At 44.7% G+C, this 27,273-nt stretch overlaps 1 protein-coding gene across 7 annotated transcripts; it reads right to left on the bottom strand.

Moving 5' to 3' along the window:
• Window positions 1-4,045: 4,045 nt before the first annotated feature.
• On the bottom strand, window positions 4,046-19,046 carry Zbtb21 (zinc finger and BTB domain containing 21). Of its 7 annotated transcripts, none has more exons than XM_028860299.2 (4): window positions 18,808-19,042; window positions 13,699-13,841; window positions 8,091-9,681; window positions 4,046-7,490 (listed from the first exon to the last, which is right to left on the bottom strand). In XM_028860299.2, the coding sequence occupies exons 2-4, from the start codon at window positions 13,765-13,767 to the stop codon at window positions 6,502-6,504; spliced, it is 2,649 nt and encodes an 882-aa protein (XP_028716132.1). In that variant the 5' UTR covers window positions 13,768-13,841; window positions 18,808-19,042; the 3' UTR covers window positions 4,046-6,501. The 7 variants fall into 7 exon arrangements, with proteins under 7 accessions (XP_028716132.1, XP_028716134.1, XP_028716128.1 ...); XM_028860301.2 differs by having other exon boundaries at window positions 9,516-9,681; window positions 18,808-19,039; XM_028860295.2 differs by having other exon boundaries at window positions 4,046-9,681; window positions 18,808-19,046.
• Between the last annotated feature and the right edge of the window lie 8,227 nt (window positions 19,047-27,273).

Raw genomic sequence — 27,273 nt, 5'->3', positions numbered from 1 at the left:
GGTGAGAGAGACAAACTCCATTTTTCCTAAGAGCACTAAGATAGAAACTGAACCAAGTTCCAGAAACACAGCCAGCCAGCTAAGACTCTGGGTAAGGGGACCCCCACCCCCAGGATGGGCAGGTTGCTGGCCAAGAAATAACTAAAACAAAGGCTTAATCCATCAAAGTCTCTAATAGTACTGAGGGAGTCTCCAACTGTATTTTGTCTTCTGCAGTTCTTCTCTTCGCTAAATGTTCCTGTTAACTGAAGTATGACCCTGAAATGCAAAGGCTTGTACCCCCTAGCTTTCGGTTTTTCCCTTTAAAAACCCTTCACTCTGAGAGCTCAGGACCATCCTCCTTCACCTGGCTAGCCAGTGTGTTGGACGATGACCAAGGCCGGCCTTGCTTATTATTAAACCCCTTTGTACTTGCATTGGATATTGGCCCTGTGGTGGTCTTGCTTGGGGGTCTCTCAACATGGGCACAACACTGGTTCTAAACATATGCATGGCAGGGGCTGATCCAATCAAAGGACACTCTACCAAAGGACCAGCTCATAATTGTCCAAACAACCAAGGCTATGAGAATCATAGGTTAAGGAATATCCACGTGGAAGACGACTGGGTTGCCTAAGATTGGAAACAGAAATAAAGTGAAAGCAAGCCCAGCTCTGGTGTCTAACAAGCACTTGGTGTCAGCTGTTACATCTCTTCTTAGGGATACTGATGATCTCATTTGAGCTGCACATTGAGAAACACCAATGACTTGCACCTAGCTTATCTGTGTTGGTAGCACCTAATGGTATTTGAGTATGAGGGGCTTGCCTGTCTAAATCTGGCCATTCCTTCTGGGGCTGCAACTCATCTAAAAATGAAAATACACTGAATAGCTGAATGTAGAAACTCACTGTTTTTACTACTAGCTGAAAATAAATTGACTTGGCTGTCCCTTGCTTGTGACCAGATTTGTTGTGAATTTATCAGATATCTAATAGGCATCATTCTATGCCAGGCATGGGAATACTGAAAGATACAATACCATGTCCTGGGCCTGCTTCACCTAGTAAGGTAGACAAGAAATGGGCATGACAGAAGGTAGCAGGAGAGTAGCTCTCAGAGCTTTATGGGGGCCATTTAAGAGGAACAGCTACTTTGGGTTGGCAGAAAAAAAAAAAAATGGGTGAAAGAGGCCAGGACATTCTTCCTGGAGGAAACAATGCCACCCACAGCAAATAGGGTTCCGGGTCCTCAACTGAGCAAAATGTAGGCTTGGGATCCCCCAGAGTGGATGAACTGAGGGATCTGTTATGGTTTCCATCTGAAATGTCCTCCAAAGGCTATGTGCTGTAGGCTTGGTGACCAATCAGGGTCCCATTGGAAGGTAGTGTAGTCTTTGGGAAGGAAATCCAGTTGAAGTAAGTCAATGCAGTTATACCTCAAAGGGGACCACAGTGCCTAGCTGTGAGGTGAGCAGCTCTGCTCCACAATGTTCTCCCCATGGCATTCTGCCTTGCCACAGGCTCAAAGCAATGGAGCAGTTCACCATAGACTGCAACCTCTGACACTATGGGACAAGCCTTTCTTCCTTCAAGCCTCCTTAGGGTTTTGTCATGATGACATGGAGCTAACACAGCTCCAATGTGGAAGACAGGGTGGACAACCAATCACATAATCTCCAAATCAAAGCTATAGCTGGGACTCAAGTGATTATTCTGTAAAGCACTATGCATCACTGGGATATATTCTCCAATGCCCTTGCATGAGTAGTACCTGCCACCTGGTTCTTCTGTCCCCTATAGCCCATGTCCATAAGAACCAAGACATAATGTAGTCTCTTTGGAAAACCATTAGACATTGGACATTGGTTTTTGGCAGCATGGCACTTAGAGATTTTGTGTGTGATGAGGACTGAGGAGGTGGCAGAAGAGCAACAAATCCAAACCCAGAAAGCTGATGGCTGCTAAGAATGTTCAAATTCTTTAGTTCAAACTCGGTTCTGTGTTGAACTGTTGGGTAAGCAGGGGGAGGGAAGGGGTTAACAAACGGCATCATTGGTCCTTGGTGTGCTGAAGAAATTTAGGCACGCACACCCAACAGACTGGCTTTGGATTCTAGCAAGGGAAGCAAAGTCACTGGAGAGAATGCAAGCAGCTCCATCCATCAGTGGAGGAGTTTGCCCATTCTCTCTGTGCCCTGTTACCTTGGTGACATACCCACAGCCAGGTATTTGCAAAAATAAAGTGGGACTATATCTCTGTGATGGAGGAGCCTCATTACAGTGAAAAATGTTACAGCCAGGAAACGAGACTAGCTTATCAACTACTCTGCTGAAACATGAAGGCAGGTGCTCAGACGTTATCATGTATTTACACCCTCCTCACTAACACAAGATCATCCTTGTGATAGTAAACGGTGGTTTCAAACTGAATCTGAACAGTAATGACACAAAGCAGACAGGCACAGATGCCCATGCATCTAGTCTTAATGTTTACATACTTGTGGTACCCCACACATCTGAGAGCTCTAGCAACTTAATTCCAGAGGCAGCTTGGAATAGGGGTAGAGAGTAAGAAAATCAAGTATCTCCAAACTCTCCAGTGCTGCTCCAATCATCCTGACAGGAGAGTCCCCGTTCACTGTCATTAATACCAGTGGTGATTTTCAAAGCATAGAGGGTACCAGTGATACAACTCAGAGCACAGTACAGATTTACTGACCCATCCATTTTTGGTACCATTAAACAAAGGAAAGACTACAGAATTAAATAAGCAATGGAGCATCATTACATCCCTATATTACTATGCCATTTCAGTCCCCAAAAAGTTATTTCTAAAAAAAAAAAAAAGCCAAGCAGTCTATTCTGCAAAGGCATGTAACAACCAAACTTGTACACAATTATAAAACCCATTTGTTTTCATTTAAATAGAATTTGATGAAAAACTGCTCTCAGTGCAGTTTGGATTAAAGCCAGCCACAAATAGTCACCTTCTGAGAATCAATATTAACCAAGAACTGTGGCAATTCAGACAGTATGCACAAATGACCCAAGAACATGGAATCCAATTATTGTAAAGATTTACAGGAAAATACTTTGGATTCCCCAAAGTCTGTTTCTAAAAGGAATCTTTAAAACACTAACTTTCCTTTCTTCTCTAGAATCTGAATCCCAATTGAGCTCCCTGCCCCGGAGAAAAGCCCTCAGGCTGGAGTATTCACAGAGGCACTGAAAAGCATGCTAAAAATCACAAAAATATCAAATGTCTTAAAGCGCTAAAGCCACAGCAATACTTGAATACTGTGACTTGTTTTTTAGAGACAGTCTCACTATGCTACTTGTGGGCTCAGCTTCTCAAACAGAGAATACAGTGATGATAGGTATGTACCTGGATTAAAATCTATTTTTAAAGAATACTTAAGAAGGTTATGCACTGGTATTATTTGAGTCGTTAATGCATTTCACAACTAACCCCAAACCACTAATCAGATATTAGAAATTAACAAATTGACTTTGAATTTCCAATAAAGGTTAATAGATAGGATTTATAAAGAAATCTGAAGGAATGAAAGCTACTCATTTTGTACTAAGGAAATGCACCAACTTCACACACACACACACACACACACACACACACACACACACACGAGCCCAACCACAGGGAACACAGCTTCAGGCCCTGTCTTCCAGCCCACTAGGCCTGGGAAGGTGGTATTCAGGCCTGTCTCAAGGAGAGGCCCATCTTACCATCTCAGTCACCACTTTCATTAGTGCCAGCACAGGCTACATGTAGGTTCAGGTGGTAAGCAACTGAGTACAAGGCAATCTTTTTAAAGAGAAGGACACATTCTGAAACAGAAAAGCAGAATACACACAGCCCTGGCCAGCTGTGTATCTGGCAGAACCACAGACGCATGAACTAGTTTTAAAGGGAGAATTTGCTTAACAATCTGGAAATGCTAACCCTCAGATATAAGAATCTGTTACCTTAATTTTTTACTCTTAGTAGGGAAAACATGTTTTAGGTACTCAATCCTCCCCATATAAAGAAAACAATTCAATAACAAGTTTTTAGGTTAACAAAGAATATATTAAAACAGTTTACATTCTTTCCACAACTGCATAAAAAAGCAGGCATCTTAAATAATTACAGAAACAATGTGCTTTCTATACTTGCAAAAATTAATTACAATCAGAAAAACATTTACAAGAATATCTTTACTATCTAAAGATTTACAATGGTGAAAGACCTATTTATTTAATACACCAAACATCTGCCTGCTAGCTGAGATAGACATTCTCTAAAAAACTGTTTACTGGATACAGTGATTAATGTCTTTCATTATTTTGTTTCTTAGCATTTAAAATAGTTACATGAGTGGAAGGATAGTTTTTGACACCAAAATAAACTCTTTCAGCCTGACATCTTTTAAGATACAGTATAAAAAAAGCAATAGAAAAACCACAACTGCATTATAAATGTTTTTGGTTCAAAATTTTATTTGAAGTCTTATGCTTTATTCCTAGACAAAAAGGGTGACAAACACTGGTAATTTGTAAACTCTAACAGATATGCAGACCCTACATTTAGATAAAAAATACTTTTTTTCTTTTTTTTTTTTGTAATAATGTTATTTTATAAATCTTCAAAAATGTAGCATAGGTTCAAGTCCTGGAGCACTGAGCTGGCAATGCCTGGTTTGGAGATTATCGCTCTGTAGCTACAAAGGAGATGACCATGCATGGAGATGGTCTTAAAAAAAAGTGACACTCCGAGGTGTTTAGAGACCAGACACTCACCATAGGGAATGAGTGCAGTGGACAGCTACATAGCCTGGCACTAGCTTCATTCACTAAAAGGTGGACACTTTTAGTTCATCTCTAAAATGCATAGTTCAAAAAAGCAGATGGCAAGAATCAGTAACTGCAACCTAATTTTATTTCCCTTCTCTGAAAAGGAACAAAATAGGAAATGCAGACATATTTAGGGATTTTCAATAGCCTTTTCAAGTGAAAGGATAAAAGTCAAAATTCCACATACAGCTTCCATAGTATATAAAGTCAATTAGTATTTTATAAAAATGTTTGTTTTAATATAAAGACTGCCTTTGCTACCATGGGTGTAGAGTGCTGGTGAGCAGATGGGTGGTGTCTAAGCTAGAGCACACCTTGAAAATGTAAAGAAACAACTCTTGGCGAAAGTAAATAGGGAATTTGTCTCCCCCTAATTTCCTTTCCAGGTATGATACTCCCTTAGGGGAGTAAAATCAAAATTTTGCCTTTTGAAAAACAGTGAACTGTGGATATTGCCTATGGAGAGGCTTTTAATTATAACCTACATGGAACAGAAAAAGAAAAAAAAAAAAGAAACCCAAGCCCTAAGTACCAAATCAAGTTGTTAAAACTAATTTTGGACCTTTGCCAGTGCTTTAATACACGTTTGCATGTCAGAGAGTGACATTTTCACTACTATCCACTTCAATACTCCCATAGACATCCTCACAAAAGACAGGCAGAAATGTGTATGTTGTGCATACAGTTCTTGGAAAATACATGGAAGCTGCAATGTGGTACTTCCTCCAACCTCTGAAGCCCCTAGAAGAAATGGTGGTGGTCCAGGGTGTGGTGAGGCTATGTACCAATAACTTCATGCTGGCTAGCACTGCTTATCCCAACGACACCCGAGTTTCAAGCTGGCGGAGACAAAGCACTGTCAGTTCTAAAGTGCCCACTGAAAGCTGCTATAATGCAAAGGGCATACCACAGAGTTCAGCGGCTTTCACAACTAATCTGTTGCTGCTGACTGTTGAGCACTTCACAAACATGCTTCCATTTCTCTGCCCTCCTTAGCACATGGCCATTACTGATTATATGAAGTGATTGACAGCTTGTCATAAAAAAATCTAATTGTGACTATTGCTGATTTAAATTCTCACAATTTTCATACAAAAAGAAAGTTTCAAAGGACCACAAAGTACCAAATATTTGTCTTATCAAGTGTCAGGATAATTTACTAAAGTTGGGGTTTGTCTTTTCTTATTGCTAAGGTATTCTAAAATCTGACTCAATACTGCACACAACTCCCTTTCTTCTTCATATGTTTTTGGCCTTAGAAACATGGCTAAGGGTTACCTCAAACTTAGGTGTCTGAAATAATAAATTAAAAAACCCAAAACCAAAAACCCAACAATACCTTAGTATCCCACTACCCAGAAAACAAAAACCTCAATCAAGTCATTATAGTGACACCTTGGAATGAGGAACCATGCAATTCACCAACATTAACCCAACTTCAACAGTAACAGCATCAAATCCCTGCTGACTGAGGTCCAGAACCACAACATTTCAGAGTTTGTTTCTGAAGCTATAAGGACATTCCAAGCCAATATCAATTTATCCCAAACCTAAAATTCATACAACAATTTCCAACCTTTATTTTTTTAAAAAAAAAAAAATGTTGTCTTAGGACACAGTTCACAAGCCAAGGGCCTGCTGTTTTCTGACAGGTGAGAGGGGTAAGTCATTTAATTGTGTGTCTGCTCATGACTCCAAAGACTGAAGGCGGTCTTGAATGTCCTATGGCAGAGCTTGCACATGAACTGTCTTTTAAATGTGATTGCTGAAAGGGGAGGGGCGTGGTAGAAGAGGGTGTCTGACTCCTGGGGTGCAAACAGCTTCTCTGTGGCTGGGGTTGGGTTCTCAGGAAGGCCTGTGGGGCTGTCGGGCTCCAGGGGCTGGATCTTGGGCAAGGGTGGTGGAGGTGGCAGAGGTGGTGGTGATGGGGAGTTTGTGGGCACAGGACACACCTCAGCCTCTTTCTGTGCAGGCTCCTCTGTGGCCTGAGACATGTGGGACTGGAAGTGACTCCAAAGCCGGAAGTTGGTACGGAAGGCTTTGTGGCACACATGGCAGATGAAGGGCTTCACGGAACACAGCAGCTCCTGGTGTCTCTCCAGCTGCTTGTGTGCTGTGAACATCTTCCCACATTTCTCGCAAGGCCACAGACCAGCCTCCTTGCTGGGGCCAGCCTCCCTGGGAGCTGCACTGGCCTCAGGAGCCTCCTCCTCAGCCTCCTCTACAGGCTCCTCTTTGACTTGGACTTTCAGTTGCTTTGAAAGACTCAAGTCTTCAGGGAGGCAGGAGGAATCCTCAGAATCGAAGTTCACTTGCTCTGAAGAGTCACTAAACGCTGTGTCCTCTTTTGGAGCAGCCGCATGGTTTACCTTGGTAGGCTCAGCCTGAGGCCTGGAAGCAGCTGCCACTTCACCGTTGTGGTCCAGGGTGGGCAAGGAGATGTTCTCTGCTGAAGCCATGTTGTTCTGGTTGTGCACTTCCACCTGGTGCCGCCAGATGCTGAAGGAAGACTTGAAGGTGCGCATACACTCCAGGCAGGTCAGCTTTTTGTACTCACACCTGTCCTCATGCTCCTGCTTCAGCGCGGGGGAGAAGAACCTGAGGCTGCAGTAAGGGCAAACGGTGGCGTTCCGGCACAAGCGCTCGTGGTTGCCTTGCTCTAGAAGAGAAGAGAGCTTAGCATTACAGAGGCGGCACGGGTAAACCTCCTTGCTCTCTACCGCGCGTGCCAGAGCCCGCTCTTTCGGCTTAGCAGCTCTGCTTACTCCGAGGGGCCTCTCTCCCGGGTGCATCTTTATGTGCTGCTTAAACTGAGAGAGAAAACGGTATGCCTTGCCACAGTAGGCACAAATGTAGGCCCCTTTGGCTCGGGAGCGCAAGTTCCTCTTGATGACTTGCTGTGCTGGGGAGCTACTCTGTCCCTGGAAGCCAGGCTTGCTGCGCCTCAGCTTAATGATCAGGGCCTTCTTAATCTCCCTCTCTCTCACTATGTCAATCAGTTTTCTTTGGAATTTCTCATCCAAAACTGCATGGGAACTAGAGGCTGGCGATGGGTTCTTCACTATGCCGTGTTGGGTCTGACAGTGTGTCCACACTTTGAAGTTGGTATGAAACCTCTTGTGACAGATGTCACAAGCGTAAGGCTTCTCTGGGTTATGGTACATGTTAACATGGCGGTGAAGACCCGCGGTTGATCTAAAAATCTTAAGGCAATGTTTGCATTTAAATTTTTTGTTTGGTCTCGTCCCCTCCAACTCACCAAACTCCTCTCTGTTTAATTCAGAATCTGGGAAGTTGCTGTCAAGGGAAGGAGGGCTCCTGTCCTCCTCACAGTTCTCTTCTGAGACAGAAGGCCCATGCTCACTTGCCCTTGCTTTCTTCAAGGGTGACCTTCTGTCTGCCTGGAACCTTCTCTTTGCTGGGAGTCTGCTAATATCCCTCTGGTCTTCCTCTGCTTTGAGGGGCAGGTCTCTTGTAGCCGTTGCTGCATCTCCCACGGTGACCCGGATGATGTCTGAAGGGTCCGACAGAGGGCTGCTAGGCTCAGTCTTAATGCGCACCTCAGTCACAGGGGAGGTCCCCTCCCTGTCTGTTGACTGAGAAGCACTAAAGGACCTGAGGCGATGAGGCTGGAGAGCTTGAGGCCTGTCATCCAGGGCTTTTTTTTCACTGCCATCTTTTAAAGATGACTTTTGAGACACTGCACAGAACACACTGCCTGGTGCCTCATTTGCTGCTGTGGATGATCCCTGGGATAACTTCAAATCTATAGAGGAGGAGTAAACAGGAACCTGGCTGTCCATAGAAAGTGACCGCCTGAGGAGGCTTTTCACTAATGGGCCACTTCTGTCAATGCTCTGGTTTGCAGAAGCAGGCCCACTGGATGGAACCACCAGGCCTAGCTTAGAGTAGTAAAGCAAGTTCCTATCCTCCCCCTGACCACCTCCTTTGCTAGTTTCTTTTAAGAGATATGGAGTCTCTGATGAGCTACGAAGAGACAGAACAGGTGGCCGTGGTCTCTTCAGAGCCAGCTCTATAGCCTTCCCCTTGGGAAGCTGGCTGCTCACCCCAGGCTTATCGTCCGTGGCCTCCCTGTCTTGTGAAGGCTTTGAGGGTAGGACTGCATTTCTCTTAACCAAACTGCCCCTGTTAGGATCATCCAAAGCCCCAGGCTGTTCCAGAGACTTTGCATATACCGCAGCACTATCCTTCGGCCAACTCTTTTCAGTTAAGGACAGACTGTGAAGCTGCTCTGGCGGCTTGGCCACATGTGGCTTATTGGTGCTGGTCTTGACTGCACCACTCGGGGAGGACCGGGCAGCAAGGCTGAGGTCCTGCACGGTTGGACCACTGGCTTTCCCTGGCACTTCGCTTCTGCCCTGACACACGATGACACTTCGCTTTTGAGAGCTGGTCTCATCATCTTCCACCGGCACTCTTTTCCTGTTGGGACAGGCTGGAAAAGGAGCCTGAGGGGCTTTGGCAACGATGTTGGTCAAGAAGGAGATACCAAGGCTATACCCCAGCTCCTGCACAGCAGCAAGGCTGCCCTTCTCCACAAAAAGGGAGGAAGAGTAAATGTAGTTCAGAACGTTGTCAAAAGCATCAGGCTCACAGAAGTCCAGCTGAAAGACAGTCTGTGCCTCGTTCTCCTTATTCGTGAATAAACTCTGGAAGTACTCACTGCTGGCAGCCAAGACGTTCTTATGAGCTCGGAACTTCTGGTCCCCAACAATCAGGAGTACATCACACAGCTGTCCCTTGAGGCGCTCCTCATTGAGGGCGCTGAGCAGAGAGATGGCATGTGCTGGATTGATGTAATGCAGCAGTCCCTCCATCCTGCAGTTTATCTGGAAGACAGAAAGTGAGACCATCAGCATTTGTATTCCATCAAAGGTCTACTCGAACTTAATAGGTATACACAGAGGTGACACTTGAAAATGAGGTTTATCATTTAGGGTCCTTACCAATTTGATGCTTGGTTACATTTAGTTTATTTGATCGTCAAAATTCCTCAAGTCTATAATTCTACTTTAGTTTTATTACTATCTTATATTTTAGGTTTTACAAGATATATACTTAAAATCAACATGACTGCTAAAAATTAATAATGGACTGTGGACTTATAAAAATGAACTTGGAAAGGGAATAATTACTTGCTAATTACTAGGTCAAAGTGTTCAATAAAGGTTAGAAGCTTTAGAGAATTAAAAGGTAGTTTTCCTTCTTATACTAATTGCTGTTTTCTCACTACATGCCATTTTCACCAGAACAGAGAACTTTAGCCTGGCTGTAAAGCTGATTAAAGAGTTTGAACTAAAGGGTCACTGAAATTCTGTTCAATCCTAAAGGTGAGAGAAGGCAACTTGGTGGGTGAGTGTGAGTTTTGGGGCCAGACACTTGGCTGAGGTACTAGCTCTACCCTGTAAGCTGATGCCCTCTGTACACGGGTCCGTGTGTGAAGTGAGGTAACAACTGTGCCCTCTTGCAAGTGTGTGGCAAACATTAGATGAGCAAGCATCTATAGCAAACACTCAATAAATGTGCAGATAACTGTCAGGACTGCAAGAATAGGTTTAACTTAGTATCAAAGAAGAAGGTCCAGGTTACCGCTCCCTCCCTGGTGCTCTAGGGAAAAGCAGGCTTCCCATGGGACATGATGTATGAGCACCTCCTCTCTGTGGTCTAGTTTTATATCACTGACTCCTACTAACAGTATTGTCATGGAGCTAGGGGGATGTAGCTTAGTGGTAGAGTACTTGCCTAGCACATGTAAGGCCCTGAATCCCTATCACCAGCACTAGTGTGTGTGTGTGTGTATGAGGGAGAGAGACAGACAGACAGACAGAGACAGAGACACACACAGAGAGACAGAGGCAGACATTGATTTTTACTATTAGAATGTACCCACAGTGACTAGATACATATTTGACAGGCTTATTCTAGAGGGATTGCTAACAAGAACCATACCCAGCCCCAGATGTAACAAGTCCCCAGCTCCCAGATCTCCAGGGTCAGCTTTTACTGGTCACTTGGAGACTAGGCTCTTTGGTTTTCAGAGAACAGAATGCAAGATGTAGATGGGGTGTGGCTCTGCTACTAGAAATGAATCTAGCACCCACCAGGTTTCCCTTCATTCTTGTCTGCTTTTCTTTAAGAGTGACATGTAGCTCGTTTACTTATAACAAGGTCTTGGATGAGATCCTTTTCTTCTGCCAGCCATTTCCATTTCTCCCTCACTCCTAGTAAACTGTAAGAACCACACATCTGTGTAAAGACATGTCTCATTTTTTACAGGGGTCAGCAGAAAAGCATTGAGCTTTTACTGCCACAAGACTGACTCAGCCATGCACTGGCAGTCTGTAGCACTGAGAATTTCTCAAGATGTTAACACAAGGGAAACAGCAAACCAGAAGCAAAGGTTGGACAGATATTTGTCAAATGGGTTTTTTTTTTTCTCCTAAACTCAATTTAATGGTTTGAAACCAGCAATTAAAAACAGATAAAGCACTAACAGAGAAAATGTCAGAAAGTAGTAAATGTGTCAAGCACTTGGGAAACCAGTTTCAGTTACAGATAAACATATGCCCTGTGTGCAAGTATGCATCCAGTTGAGTTGTCAAAGAATTTTTTTCTTGGAGGTCAGAGTCACCTGTGTTCTGGGCAAGTCAGTTACTCAAGTCTTAGTCTTTCCCTTGCACAGAAAACAGGGACAGTAACAGTTTCCACACAATGCTGCGGAGGGACAAATGGGATGATTATTCCATCAGTCGGTACCTACAAATAGTGTCTATCTACCTACCATCCATCCATCCATCCATCTATCAGTCATGGAAGTACATTTGAGAAGTACACAAGAGAAGAGAGCATGAGCCTAGGGATTATGAAGTAAAGACAATACAACAGAGGAAAGAACCAAGGTCATGTAGAACTGGAGCCAAAAAAGCTGGGAGTCATGGATGATATCATCTCAGGAGTCAGACTGTAAGGCTGGGTAGCTGGGAGGGGATTTTACTATGTAGAAAATGGGGGGGGGGCAATTGGAGGACCACAGGGAAGAAGCCTGAGTCATGTCTTAATTATAACATTTCTAGCTTTATTGTGGACAGCAGGTAACAAAGCAAAAGACATCGGAGAAGTCTACTGCCATGATGGCTTGGTGGGGCTAGCATTGGATGTAAAGGCAGAGCCATTAGGCTTTCTAATGGAGTAACTACAGAGCAATGGGAAGAGTCAAGGATCCTGCCAGGACAGGGAGAAGGGTGGCCTTTGTTGAGATGGATTTGGCAGAGAAATCAGGCTGCTTCTCTCCCTGCCTCTCCTTTTCTAACGGATTCAGTTCTGACACTCTACAAGCAAGTGACAACTTATCAATCTTGCCTCCGCATCTTTCTATTTCCTTTTCTGAGCTTTCTGAAATCTCTGTCCATACAAACATCTATATCTAGATCCTTGTTTCAGGCTCTACTTTTGAGAAAAAACCAAGACACCAAGATAATCTAAAACCACAGGTGTAAGCTAGCATCTACCTAGAATGTGCTAAAACTCTAACCACAGAGGATGTCAACAAGACAAGCACAGCCTAGCTCCTGGAGTTCAGTCTTGCATAGGAATAGCATACAGCAATCTGTTAACACTGTACAGTTATGCAGGTACAGAGAAATGTCTATGGATATCATAGAAGATGCAATACAGGTGGCAGCCACCAGACTGAGGTGAGAGGTAACCAGATGAGGGACCAAAGCATGGGGAAGAGACAGGCAGAAAAGGTAAGGTAACCCAAATGGGGACAGGGCAGTATGTGCAGCATTACAAAAAAGAGAACAAAAGTCATCCTGGAACTATCATGACACTGATCTAGATACTCATTTTGGCTCTGGGAACCAAAATGAAGACACTGGAAATCATAAGCAGAAGAGTGACACCTGTTCCTACAGTCTCTGGAGAGACTGAAGAGAAGGCCAGGTGGTATGGATTCACCTTCACTTATGGGTTGCTTTTACACTTTAATTCAATTATAAGGACTTGAAAGCAATAGTCCCAGTCCTGGTCTACCTGAAAACTAGGACTATTTGAATTCTTGCATTTTGATTACAACAAGTGTAATAGCTTATTGAGTTTAGCAACTGAAGTATAAAATACTATCTTGAGAGAGCAAGCAAAAGGGAAAAGCAGAGCTTCTGTCTGTTGCTTGGCAATCCAGCACACTGTAGCTGGGGAAGTGCAGATGAACCCCCTGGACTTGACCTGTTGACATCTCAGCTGCTCAGCCCTCAGAACAGCAGTTGTACTGCTGTGTGTACTTTCTCAATGAATGTTAAGGTATAGAAGATTCATTTTCCTGCATGAGCTAACTACAACTCACAACAGCAACAAATCTCATGTACCAACCACACAGACATTGCTGTCCCTGGCCTGCTCATATCCACCTGACTCATTAATGCAGAAATCCCATCACTTAACCATGGCAAAAAAGCCTGGAAGGTGCTCAGCTGTGGAAGAAAAGGCCCATTTAAGAGCAGAAGCAGCTAAGAGAAACTCCCCTAAAAACTAGATTCTGAAACAGGCTGACTTCTGCATCACTTGGATCTCCCTACAAATATCTTCCCAAACTCTGCCTGAGATGGTTCTACTTAATGTTGTTTCCTGGAGATTCAAAGTGGGGAAAATGGAGAGAATTATTACAGTAAAAAGCTCATGGTAGACAGCTATCCATGGGGAAGTCTTCGGTCTACTGCCATCTATCAGGAATGCAATCTTGTCAGGACTGCTTGTCCTTTCTGATACCCTACCTGTACCATGTGGAAATCTCATGAGGCACAAACAAAACAACTTGTGAATGGTTCAGTCTGCAGAGCAAATCCCACCTGGCAAGTACACATCTTCCTTCTCTCTTCCTCTCCCGAGTGTTTGGGAGCCCGCTGTACACTGTGCATCGTAAGAGGTGCTGATGATGGGAGGTGAGCTTGCTGGCTGGCTTCCTGTTCTCCTGCACCTCACATTCCTGTGACTGGGCAGACAACAATGTGATAAAGAAGGCACAGAGTATGGAAGAACACTCATATCAGGAGGCTATCAATGTGGCCAGGAGGTGGGAGGGTGGATGAGTGAGTGACTGGTGGGACATCAGAGAAGGCTTGGGACTCACTTGATATTGAAGTTAAAACCAAAGGCTCAGAACTTCCAAGAATATTATCTGATTGACACAGGCTTAAAATCTTTTAAAGCTTACCATGGCCTCAAGTCAAATCGCACAGCTAGACTCAATGAAATTACTTCATCCCATCACACAAATGCCTTTAATACACTAGATGCTGAAGTGAGACATCTATATCTTAATATAAATTAATTAAACCCAAGTATTTCCGTTCTTATGTTACACATAATGAGGACTTTGGGGCTTAAGGAAGGCAGGCAATTTTGGAGCAGAGTATTCTGGGGATAGATGCATAAGAAAGGGAAGCACACAGTCAGAAACTCAACAGATACTACAAAGGAAGGGTGAGAAGGAGATGGCGATAATTCAAAAATGATTTCCCCTATTTCAATTTAAGAAAATGGTTCCATAACTAAAGATCATTACAAATGAGCTAGGCTCTGGGACTAGTCCAAAAAACTCACAGTAACAGCTCTGTGGGAAATGTCCCTTTATGAACTTTAGGCTAAGCTCTGTAAACACTGCCCCTTTGCAATGTTGGAGAATGCTTACAAAAAACTAACATGATCCTGGAACTCTAGGGATGCTGGTGACACAGGTGAACATCCAACATCTGACTACATACACACAGCTCATCTCCAAACTCTTACTTCTGGATTTAGCCCTCTCTCTCTCCACTTGATCATATCATCACTCACCTGGTAACATTGCAGATACCAGAAATTATCTAAAGTGCCTCAGGTTTCAAAGCCAGATTGGCTAAGGGGATCCTTCATGGTATCAAGTTACTGTACTCTACTTCAACACATTTCAGCCTCCCTCTCTAGTTCAAATTTGTTTCAAGGGCAGATTGTCAGCCTCAGCCAGGACTGCAAACAAGCATTCTCTGCTGATCTGTTCTGGCCACCCAGCAGCTATTGCTCCTTCTGCAGTGACCCTCTATGTTGCTTTGAAGAACACTCTTGCCTAGCAAGTGCAAGCTGATGGTTATAGGCACATACCCAAAACCAGGCCAACTAGAAACTTTCTCCCTAAACTATGGTTCATGACAAGACAAAGGCAACAGCTGAGTGGAACTGACTGATGGATCTCAGTGTGGTCTGAAAATGCAATGTGCTAGTGCCTGACTCATACATTCCTGCAAGTGGTTTGGTTTTGTCCTTCGTGGTCCAAGGTTTTTTTGTTTCTTTTGTTTTTTTAAGATTTTCCTCAAACCTCTAGAATAATCATGTATTGTTTTCAATAAATTCAACCAGTTAGCCAGTTTTTATTCTGGCATATTTCTACATGCTGCCTGCTCCTGTTCTGCCTTTCATGCTCATTCTTCACATGCTAGATTTCTCAAGCAAGGCTTTCATTAGTGTCCCAGCACACAATCTCTTCCATGAATTCAGTTTGCTCACTGGCTCTTTCCATGCACAAAGCATGGTTAAATGTATCTGAATACATGGGTACTCAAAACATAAAGCCCCAGTGTCTAGAGATAAGGAAACCCCAAAAGTTGATTTCAAAGTGCTAAATATCTTGATGGAGAGAGAAGTGCGATGTCTGGTGTAGTCCTCAGGAGTGCAGAGGGAGCTCAGGAACCATCTTGATGTAATGTTTCGTTAAGATGAAAAGACTGAATAATGGTATAGTTCCCTCTGTCCTAGTTAAAACAGGCTACAATACAAAATCTTTAATAAATGGCCTTCAAGCCTCTATAGACATCTATATTCAGACTACTTTTAAAATTCTTTAGCTACCTACTCTGCTTTTTCCTGTTTCTGTCCCAGAGACACAATCTGCCCACCTGACCTCCTCCACCACTCAACCTGAACCATCCTAGATTGTGCCAAACTCCTTTTCCAGCTCATCTCAAGTTCTAATCCTTTGGGAATCCTTTAGGGCTGAACATTCTCAGCCAACACCCCTAGTCTGTATGCTGAAGTCCTAACATCTGCACCTCAAAAGGCAATCATATTTGTTTCTTTTGTTTTGTTTTTTCGAGACAGGGTTTCTGTGTACTTGCGCTTTCCTGAACTCACTTGTAGCCCAGCTGCCTCGAACTCACAGAGATCTGCCTGGCTCTGCTTCCCGAGTGCTGGGATTAAAGGCGTGCGCCACCACCGCCCGGCTCATATTTGGAGCTGAAAATTTTACACAGCTTATTAAGTTAAATTGTGCTTGAGTCAATAAAACATTATCTTTAAACAAAGAATTAGAACAGAGACAAACATGGAGGAAGATGCTATGAGGACATAAGAAGATGCTGTCTATAAGCCAAGGGGGTAGAGACCCCAAGAGAGACCTGGCCTTTACCTCCAATTTCCAGCTTCTCTAACTATGAGAAAATAAGTTTGGGCTGTTTAGGTCACAAGGTCTGTATGCTAAATTAAAGCAGGCCAATAAACACAGTCCTTAAGCTTAGAACAAGTAACAAAATACAGTGTGTGGCACATGTCTACAATGCCAGCATTTGGGAGGCTGATGGAGGAGGATTATGAGTCCAAGGCCAATGCACATTGCAAGCCCTTGTCAAAAAGAAAAAAAAAAAAAAAAAAAAAAAAAGCAAATGCCTCCTGCCAATTCCTTTGCCACACAGAGCAGGCATACCACTACATTGTGTTTATTCACTGTCATATGCTAGCTGGTTTCAGGTCCCACCAGGATTGCAAGCTCTTTAAGGTCCAATACATTACTTTTGACACTCCTCATGATGCCCAATTTGGGATCCTACACAATAAATATGTGATTACTTTCTACTCTCTATTAAATTAAGGAGTAGAAATGAAGCTCTTTGATTACTTTCTCTAAATAAAGTTGGCCACTTTACTGCCTTGTTTTAGAATACAGTTTGTTTTTTTAAATTATTATTTCCTAGAAAAACCCAAACTACAGACTAGCACACAGGCTACTCTGACTGATGTCAATTCACCTCTGTACCATATCTGGGTGGCACTCCTTACCATGTAACCCACAAACCTGCGTTTCCAGTTTCTGAAACCTAAAAGTACCTTCTGCCTCTCCTTTACTTGGCCACTTTGTATAGAAAGATTCAACTGGAACTATAAAGCTTTTGCAATTTGCCAACAGCAACACTTTATCTCTCTGCAATTACCCCATAGTGATTTCAATTCATCAGCTTGTATATGTGGATCCATCAGAAGATCCCCCACAAGCTCCCCCATAAAAGCCCTGTTTTCTCTGTGAATTCCTAGCACAAGGCTTGGCAGGTGTAGGAAAAGCTCACTAGACTTGAGGATTTAACTATTTAGAGCCTTGTAAAGCACAGCACAGCACATTTTCTCTGCATTTTCTGAGATTTTGTAGCTGTACTAACAATTGGACTATGACACCCTCTGTATCTCTGCTCAGACTTCTTCAGACTCCAATCCCTGGTTGTCTTCTGAACAAATACATCTCAGTGAACCCACTTGTCCTACATGGTACTTGTAATCCACACTGTCACACATGCTTGTCTTCATACATTGCCTCCTTAGGCTGAGGTGAAGCCAGCCAGGTGTCCTCAGGCAGAAAGTTATTCTCTTTTCATTGCCCTTTGGCCCATCTCTGATACCTGTAAATCCAGCCCTCAATTAGTTCTAGTACAGGGACAACTAAAATGGCTTCTCAAGTTATCTCCTTGTCTGGAGACCTCTATGTTAACTCTTTTGTTGCTTTTAGTGTTCCTATACCTATTTTCACCCACTACATAATACCGTCAATTTCTGAGGGTGAGCTTTTATCGACAATTTCTATTTCTGCAGAACGATGTTCCCTATACTTCCACTAAATAAAACCCTGTACTGTTAAGTGCATGGGCTGAATTAGAGCCATTTTTAAGTAAGCCAAATTTCTCCTTTAATGTCAATATTTAGGGATTTGATTAAGGGTAATGATTAATTACCAGACGTGGAGGAGGGTTTTTGGTGGAAACGCTAAAATAGATTAACCTATTTTTCGCCCTCTTAAACAAGGTGGGAGGATCATGAAACAAATCCAGGAACTCATGACTCAGGGTCATGCTGATGAACAATCACCGGACTATGCTGTAACACAGATGTCCGAAGACATAGAGGCAACTGGAGTTCATGCACCAACACAAAAATCCCAGGCTTCGGAGGACTGCTCAGTGTCCCTCAACACCGCCCCTGTGTCGGGCAACCTCAAGGAGAACCTAAGGCCCCCTGCAAAGTGTTACAGTGTGTAGTTCTCTAGTACCCAGGGCCTCGGGGCCGCACAGTGCACGGTTCTTTGATTACACGGTGCGGTCTCTTTAGAGGGGCACTCGAGATGCTCCTGATAACCAGGCCTAGGAGACGGGGAGACCCGGACGTGTGGGCTGCAGTAAGGTCTTCCGCGCTATGTCCCTGGGCGAGGAGGGTCTTTCTCGGGGGAGGGGGGACGGACAGGCAGGGTCTGCATGGGCTCAGGAGGGGTCTGCAGAGGGGCTGGCCGACAGGCTGTCACGTTCCAGCCGCGGCAGGTGCGGGGTGCCGCCCAGCTCCCCGGTCTCTCGCGCGCGTGCTGCCAGGCCCTGAATATGCCCTTGCCCGCAGCGGCATCTCAACGGCTCTGTAGGGGCGCGCGTCCCTAGACTCCACTCCCTGGCTACCCAGGCCATCCCGGTCAGGGTGAGCAGCTCAGCGGGCCCGGAGGCTGAGCATGCGCAGCAGTGAGGGTGAGGCCAAGTGCGGGCACAGAGCATGCGCAGTGTAAAGGCACGCTAGGCTACGTGGGAGTCTGAGCATGCTCGGTGAGGACCGCGGCCCCGCGCACGCGTAGAAGGGCCGGGCGCCCGCAACCCACTGGGGGAGGAAAAAAGAAGAGAAATCACCTCAGAGTTACGTCAGGAAAGGCCGCGTTTTGCGGGGAGGCCGTAACCCCCAACAGGGCCTGACGTCCTTCGAGGGCGCGAGACGTGACGGTTACTCACCACTCTTCAGCCCCGGGGCAGGCGCCTGGTCCCTTTCCTCTCACACTCGGCTAGCGCAACCCGCAGCCGCCGCTGCCGCTGTGATTCCATCCATCTTGAATTTGACGTCATCCCACACCAGGGATGAGGTCATCGCAGGCAGCGCTCGTCACGTGCGCGGCGGTGGGATTGGGTGCCGGGCGGCGGAGGGCGGGCTGGGGGCGGGCCTGCGGGAGCGTGGGTGCTTCTCCGAGGAGGCGCGGCCACGAGCTGTGGAGTTCGGGGACGCCCCAAGGGTAGGTGGCGATGTGGCTGTGGGAAGCCCCTGAATGCGGAGCTATCGGAAAGTGGCTTCTTTCCATTTCTTTCTCCTGGAGAGAGCTGTAGTGAACAAAATGAGCTCTCAGGCTCGCCTCCCTTCAGATCAGCAGTTCCTCTTGCTCGCTCTGTGGCATCTGCCTGTCAATCACAGATCCAAACCTCTCCCTTTTAAAACGGCGTGGAAGCTGGGCGGGATGGTTCACGAATGTACTCCCAGCACCCTAGAGGCTGAGGCAGAATTCCTGTTAGCTAGTCTGAACTACAGAGTGAGACCCTGTTTCATTAAAACAACAACAAAACAAAACAAAAAACCCACACAACTCTTCTTCGGCAACATCAATTCTCTTTTAGCCTCTTTGTATGAAAATTACAGTTCCATTTGTCAGATGATTTTGTATTCAGCCAAACCCAGACAGCTAGGTAACAAATGCCAAACTGCAAATCCCAGCTGTGTAAAAAGGGTCTCCGGGCCACAGGACAGTCGGACAGTTCTCTAGAGCCTGGAACATAGCAACAGACAGTCTCACCAAGCGAAATCTCTGTAACAGACCTTAAAAATGCCTAGATCTTAAATTAGGTGTCCTAAATTTCAAGAAGCCCGTGGTTTTCAAATCTACTTCAGAAGGTGGGTTTTAGCCACATCAGTCAAGGTAAAATATGAAGTGTATGAGGGATATGTGGGAGAAGGAATCTTACATTAGGTTGATCCAAATGGTCAAAACAAAACAACAACAAAACCCAACTTCAAATGAATAGCTCTGAATTTTTAGTTTCTTTAGTTTCAAGACTTTAGAATTCCACACTTAAAGTTTTCTACAGTCATTCAAGTCATTTTTTTTTAAATGTCTTTGTATTTTGAACTTGGTGGCAGTTAAAACAAGTTCTTGTAAGAGGCTTTCAGAGGGCCACCTGTGATGAGGCTGTGAGTATGCACTATTGCCCTCTTTTTACAGGCCAGAAAAATCAGTATTTTAATGCAGAGCCTGAGGCCCAGAGAGAAGCCAGATTTGTTTTTTATAACCACATAGAGTGCAAAGCAGCCTCTCTCCAACTATCCCTCAGCTATCTAAAGCTCATTGGCTATGTCTCCAGTGCCTGCTGCCTGTACACTAGGCATCTCCATGTTCAACCATGGTTGCCCGTTCTCCTAACTGCCAAACACAACAGAAACTTTTGGATCTTTCAGGTGACCTTTGGCATGTGATATTTTATCAGTTCCTTCTTCAGAACCAATGGCAGTGCTATGCCATTTTGCCCTGGGCTTCCTACCCTGGCTTGCACCTTCCTGGACTCCTGTGTTGTTTCCCTGCCCATACCCACACTTTGGATTTCTGAGGGCTCTGGCCTTGCTTGTCCTGTTACATTTACTCTGCTCCACTTCTTCCATTCCAGGGAAGATGCTCTGACAATGCAGTTACTTTAAGCACCACCCCGTCTCACACACACACACACACACACACACACACACACACACACACACACACACACTTTCTAACTGCTCTCCCAGCCTCCAGGTTTTACTCCACCCTGGCTTTGCAACCGAAAAAGTCTTTTAAAATGTTCCCTTGCTCCCATGTTAACACTAGGTTCTCCATTGCTTTTAGACGAGAGTTGAACTTCATTCTGCAATAACCTGATAGCTTGGTCCACATCTATGTAGACAAGCCTTACTTATCTCTCCTCTCAGCTCACCTCTGAGCTTCAGGTGTATTGGTTCCTCCACTGGAGCGAACTTGTACCTTCTACCCTGTCCTGTCATCTGTAATTGCTCTGGGATTCTGACACTTCTGCCCTTCTGCGATAACTTCAACTTTGTTCTGGGGTTGATGCTGCTACATCTTTGTGCTCATTAGTGTCTTTTGTAGGGTTTGGCTGTTGCTACCTGTATGTACCATTGGATTTGCCTCCCATAAACTTCATGTCTGCCTCTGGACTGAAGTAGAAGTCCATCATGATTCTACCCCTTGATAAGCACAAAGCAGGATCTCTAGCTCTGCCTCCATGTCAATGTTTATACACACATTGTTTATTTAACCACCTCATTAGCAGTTATCACTTGGACGACCCCCAGCCATGGACTTCACAAGTCCATGAAAGGGACTCAGAGCTGAATTTATCTGCTCTGTCTATCCTTAAACCTGTTACTTGATGTCCTGTCCTACTTAAAGGGGCTGCTACCTGCTCTACTACCCAAATTGGAAACTTGGGATTACTCTCAATTTCTGCCTTCAGCTGTCACTAGGTCTTATCAGGTTACCTCTCAGGTATCCCTTAGGTTTGTCCTCACTGGCTCTAACTCTTCCTGGGCTCCAGTCCTAACTCTGGCCAATCTGTGGCTACTCGACCAATTTCTGGTTCCCCTTTCCCTAGTGGATTCTGGTTTTAGCTGGATGTATCCTTTTAATTGAATGTCTCATTAACTTGTGTCCAGGTACTCTCTCTTGTGGCTTCCAGTGGTCTGCTGCCTCAGCAACCCCAAGCATGGCTGCTTGGCGTTCTGCCTGTCCTAGACCAGTGCTCACAACCCTCACCAAGACCTCCTTACCAGCTAGCTCCCTCTTCCCTCTACATAGCAGACCCACATTCTCTCTCATGATCAAACTGCAGCCTCCTTCCTTATGCTTCAGTTGGCCTCTGTAACATCTATGCCATTTCTTTCTTGCTGTTTGAAGGCCTTTTTCTCCCCTAGCATGAATGTTCCTTTGGTATGGAGACTGCCTAGTAACCTGAATGTTCCCAGACCTTTGGGCTCGTTGCTAGGGCTGTGTCTTGGCCCAGTTACTCCCCATGGCTAGAGTTTTCCCTCAGAAACTGGGTTACAATGTCGTACAATGCTGTGGTGTTATAAAATTCTGTCTGAATTTCTTGTGCTAAACAAACAATTCTCCTAGTAAGCTAGAGAGGCATTTCTAGGGATTTGAACAAGTTTCTGCATGTTTGCAAATGAAAGTTTTACTCAGCTGTGTGTCTCTTAAATATTACTTCACTTTGAACACATACCTGGACATCTAAGTTTGCCCAACTTGTGGTTTAAATGGTTGTTCCTTTAAAGAATTAGGCTGGGGTAGAGGGTAGAGGTTGTCATATTAGTGTCTTATAATTGCTGTGATAAAGTACCCCAACCTTTTTTGTCAGTCACAATTCAGTAGGCAAGTGTCCGAAGTTAGTACCACTAGGCTAGAGTCTGGTGTCTGCAGGGTCCTGTTCCCATGGAGGATACTGGCACAGTATCCCTAGCCTCTACTTCTGGTAGCTGCTGGCAACTCTGTCTATAGCTGTGCCATTGAAGCCTTTGCCTCCACCATCATGTAGCCTCTCCTGTTTGCCTAGTCTTCCTCTGCTTCTTATAAAGACATCTGGAGAGGAATTCCCCCATCCCCATCTCCCAGCCTTCTCAGCTCAGGTCCAGGTAGGTTCAGAACCCAGGAGACTTGCATCATCATGGTCCCCTTGGCATGGGTGAAGTTGGATTGGATTAAATGTTTATTTCACTGCTGAGAAGCCTGGTCATTAAAAAGAGCATAAACATAAAAGGGGCTGGAGATATGGGTCATCGGTTACTACCCTTGCAGAGGACGTGGTTCAGTTCCCTTTACCCATATCAAGCTTCTCACTATAACTCCAGTTCTGGGAGATCCAACACCCTTTGGCCTTAATGTACATTTGCATGCATATAGGACACATAAACTTGCACAGCCACACATACACATAAACAATACATCTTTAAAAAATATGATAAAAGAAAATGGATGCTAGACTGAAGGACAGCACCCTAACAGAACAGTAGTCACTACTGTGTTTTTCTCTTCCCCTCAGCATCCAACCTGCTTCTTGTTACCTTGAGACCAGCCTTGCTGTATCTGCAAGTCAGCAAATGGCACAAGTAATATCTGGATTGTGTGGACCACCTTCTGCATTTAGTTAAGTAGGAAGTAGGTGTAGGTGTGTGTGTGTGTGTGTGTGTGTGTAGTAATTCTGGCATGCATAATCACCATGCCTAACGGATTATGGACTGTGCACAGTAATAAGACAGGTTGAGATAGAAGGAAAGAGGATGCAGAATATGGTACCTTTGAACTATGCACCACAGGGGTTAGGGATGGCAGCTATAGTTTAACAGTATCCACCCTTGCCCTCAGCTGTGACTATGTGTACAGACAATAATACTTAAGGGTAGTAATTCCTGTTTCACCCACTGAGAAAGTGAGGCTCACAAAGATGAGAGTGAGAACATCTAGTGAAGTCATTCAGGATATTCAGTTCAAGCTACTCTGAGATCATTTCAGATTCATGAGGTTGAATCTGTTAAACAAGAAGCCCATAGCTTAGTTTTCCCTTGATGGAAAAGGGTGAGTTTAGAGCACATCACTCTGGTGCAGTGAATCTGGAAGGGAGAAATATGTGCATGCCTGAGAGCAAGCTGGAATGAAGCAGGAAGCATAGAGCTTCCCACTGCAGGGCACGTGTTTGATCAGTGACTTGTGGATGAACTATTTTATGAAGAGGTATATGGGGACATGGAGCTAGCCCTCCTTTGCCAACACTCTCTGAGGTGATATATAGCTAGAGTTTTCCTGCCTTGCCCACAGTCAGGACAAATCTTTGTCACCTGCCAGTCCCACAGCCATTCAGACCCAACCAAGTAAACACAGAAACTTATATTGCTTACAAACTGTATGGCCGTGGCAGGCTTCTTGCTAACTGTTCTTATGTCTTAAATTAATCCATTTCCACAAATCTATACCCTGCCATGCAGCTCGTGGCTTACCAGCATCTTTTCATGCTGCTTGTCAGGGTGGCGGCTGGCAGTGACTCCTTCTGCCTTCCTGTTCTTTTATTTCTCCTCTCTGTTAGTCCCGCCTATACTTCCTGCCTAACCACGGCCAATCAGGTTTTATTTATTGACCAATTAGAGCAACACATTTGCCACACAGACCATCCCCTCAGCACAGCCAAGTGCAGACCATCTCAGACACCTGCACTCAGGCCCGTGGTCCTAATCATCCTCTATGCGGACCTGCTGGGTAAAGCCATGAGGAACCCGAGAACGGGCTCCCACAGCAGTGATATTTTGTTTGTACTCTAACAAGTAAAGCTTGCCTGGAGATCAGAGTGTGGAGCTAGCCACTAGTTAACCATAGAGGCCAGGCAGTGGTGGCACACACCTTCAATCCCAGCACTTGGGAGGAGGAAGCAAGATCAGGGGTTCAAGGCCACCCTGAGCTATACAAGATTGATCCAGTCTAAAAGAGAAACAGCCAAGCGTGGAGGCTCAAGCCTTAATCCCAGCACTAGGGAGGATCATGCCTTTGATCCCAGCACTTGGGAAGCTCAGGCCTTTAATCCCAGCACTAGGGAGGTGGAGACAATAATATAAGGTAGGAGGAGACGGGAGCTCAGCCCCCTTTTAGTCTGAGGATTCGGAAGAAGTAAGAAGTCTCTCTAGTGGCTGGCTCCTTTACTTCTCTGATCTTTCAGCATTTATCCTGATATCTGACTCAGGGTTTTTTTTTTTTTTTTTGGTTTTTCGAGACAGGGTTTCTCTGTGTAGCTTTGCGCCTTTCCTGGGACTCACTTGGTAGCCCAGGATGGCCTCGAACTCACAGAGATCCGCCTACCTCTGCCTCCCGAGTGCTGGGATTAAAGGCGTGCGCCACCACCGCCCGGCTAGGGTTTTTTATTATTAAGACCAATTAGAATTTGTGCTACAACTCTCACTTTCTCTCTGCCTTCACTTTGTTTACTAGTCTGTTGGGCTTTGGTACTATGAAAATGAATACCACGAAAATGGTTTCTGCTATCGGGGAACTGGTGTCTTCTCCAGAAAATCATATATGAGCTGAGGTCACAGTGACAAACACCAGAAGCCTATGCACTCAGGGCTGTGAGTCACAAGAAAGAAAAGGGTCTGCTTGTTGGCAAGGGTCATACTGGCTCCTGGCAGACAGAAAGAAGCTGACCATTGCTGCTCTGGGAATGTAGTAGAGTCCGCAGAATGTGGGGCAAAGCTAGCAGACTAGAACACATATTTAGTCACCTCCTTCCTGGCAGTCTTTTGGTCAGCAAGGAAGTCACTTCAACCATCAGCATATACTGATGCTAAGCATCCTTATCCCAGAGCAGCTTAAGGCCAGAAAGGAGATTGGCTTTGGTTTAGCTTTCTGGCTTTGTTTTTAAATCTTGGAGACTTTAGTGTTTAGCCTCCCCTGTGGTGAGAATCATCTGGCTGACTGTGGTATTATTGAGAAGAGAGATGGTAACTACTGAGTTTCATCTTCACCAGCATTCATATTCCAGCTTGCATTGCTTGCACTGTAAATATGATGTTTACAAGTTTTTTTGATATAGCCCCTAACATTGTACATCTTAGCACTAGACTTTTTTTTTTTCATGAAGCTCATTCTTGCCTCAAATTTGCTATGTCACCAAGGAAGATGACCTTGAACTCCTGATCCTTCTGCCTCCACCATCTGAGTGCTGGGTTTATTAGGTACTGGGTATTGAACTCATAGCTTCATGTATGCTAGGCAAGCACTCTGGAGCACTTTCACTGAAACCAGGTCAAATGACTTAATCTGTTTCCTATGTTAGTGAACAACCTTCACTTCTTCCCCCCTCCAGGATGTGACTCAGTTGATCTGGCATACTGTTAGGTCTACAATATGTCTGAAATGACTTCTAAAAATAGGTGAATGCCCCTTTCCCACTTAGCTCCCCAGGCAGGCTAATAGCCACGCTGCACTTTGGAAATTGTTAGGAAGAAATGCCTGGTGAGTGGAAACCATGGTGACATCATCTGTGGTTCTACACAGTCTGCATGTTGAATTCATTTGACATGCTCTTGACTAGAAGAAGTCTAGAATATCCTAATAATACTGGCAATATTCCCAAAATTTTCCCCCTTATAAAAATCAGCTAAGATTTTACAATGAGATGGTGCAAGCATGTGCCAGGTCTGTGGAAGGAACAAGACTTAACCTCTTGACAAAACCTGCTTTCCTGTAAATGTTCAATTCTCTCACCATCAGTGGACAAGAGTGATCACTTGATTCCATCATGATGGCCCAGCTTCAGGAAAAACAAACTCAAATTGATTTTCCTACTCCATTTTTACCCAATGACGTGATTCTTGCCACAGTTATTGGGGCAGGGGGTGTCCATTTCCCGAAAATACTCACAGAAGCCAGGCTGTGGCAGTATTATGGGAGTATTCAGGGTCAGAGCCTGGGCCTTGGCTGCCCTAACAAGCTTGATCACCTGTTCTCAAAATCCAATTAAAGAGGCGAGTGTAGAAAGGAAATTTATTCAGTGTCACTTCTCTGGGAGGAGAAATAAAGAGGTACAGTGAACACACACACACACACACACACACACACACACACACACACACACACCTCTTTAGAGTCTAGACAGGCTTAGGTTTAAGTAAACAAAAGTATGCATAGTTGAGCAATCCTAGTCAAGGTGTAATCTTACCTCATCGGCTCATCATTGTTTCAGTTCCAGTGTCTCCTGAAAGGTGGTCTGAAAAGTTGTCAGAACTATGTGAAGTCTGTCCTTTCTCTGGCCCCTGGCTTCAGGCTTTTCCTTCTCTCAGTAGGAGACTCCTGAGGAAATTCCAGTTTCTTGTGGACAATTGTTTCAGTAGTCTGACAGACAAAGGGTAGGACACACATCTCTTTAGAACACCAACATTACTTCCATGATGGTGGGTACCATCTGTAATTCTCTAATTTGAACACCATCTACCTGGGACTAGCACATAATTCCTGAAGTCAGGGGCTCTGACGCCCAATCTTCTCCCCATTTTCAACCAATTGCAAGCCCTAGGTTCTGACCTATCCTTCTGATGGCTGGTAATATATTGGGGTTCCACATCCATGTCCTAAGGTGTGACTGGTGGAATGGCTCATAGTACCCAGAGGAATACTTATTTATATTTGCAGTTTATAGCAAAGGCAATTACCAAGGAGCTCTGTATGGTTTGGGTTTTAATGAATGAGTTTTAAGTACAGATGAAAGTCCAGCTTCCAGTTCCCTCTGTAGGCACTTTTATATTATAGGATA

This window comes from Peromyscus leucopus, chromosome 12 (assembly GCF_004664715.2).
Source record: "Peromyscus leucopus breed LL Stock chromosome 12, UCI_PerLeu_2.1, whole genome shotgun sequence".
Lineage (NCBI taxonomy): Eukaryota > Metazoa > Chordata > Mammalia > Rodentia > Cricetidae > Peromyscus > Peromyscus leucopus.
Note: the sequence above shows the minus strand (reverse complement) of the source record. Positions and strands in the feature narration are given on the sequence as shown.

What these genes read in the sequence shown, in the direction of transcription:
- Zbtb21 (XM_028860295.2), bottom strand. Translation starts at nt 13,767, where the DNA reads ATGCACAGTGTACAGCGGGCTCCCAAACACTCGGGAGAGGAAGAGAGA. An exon ending in GGAAGATGTGTACTTGCCAG is followed by an intron (nt 9,682 to 13,698) that starts GTGGGATTTGCT and finishes TCTGTCTTCCAG; the next exon opens with ATAAACTGCAGGATGGAGGG.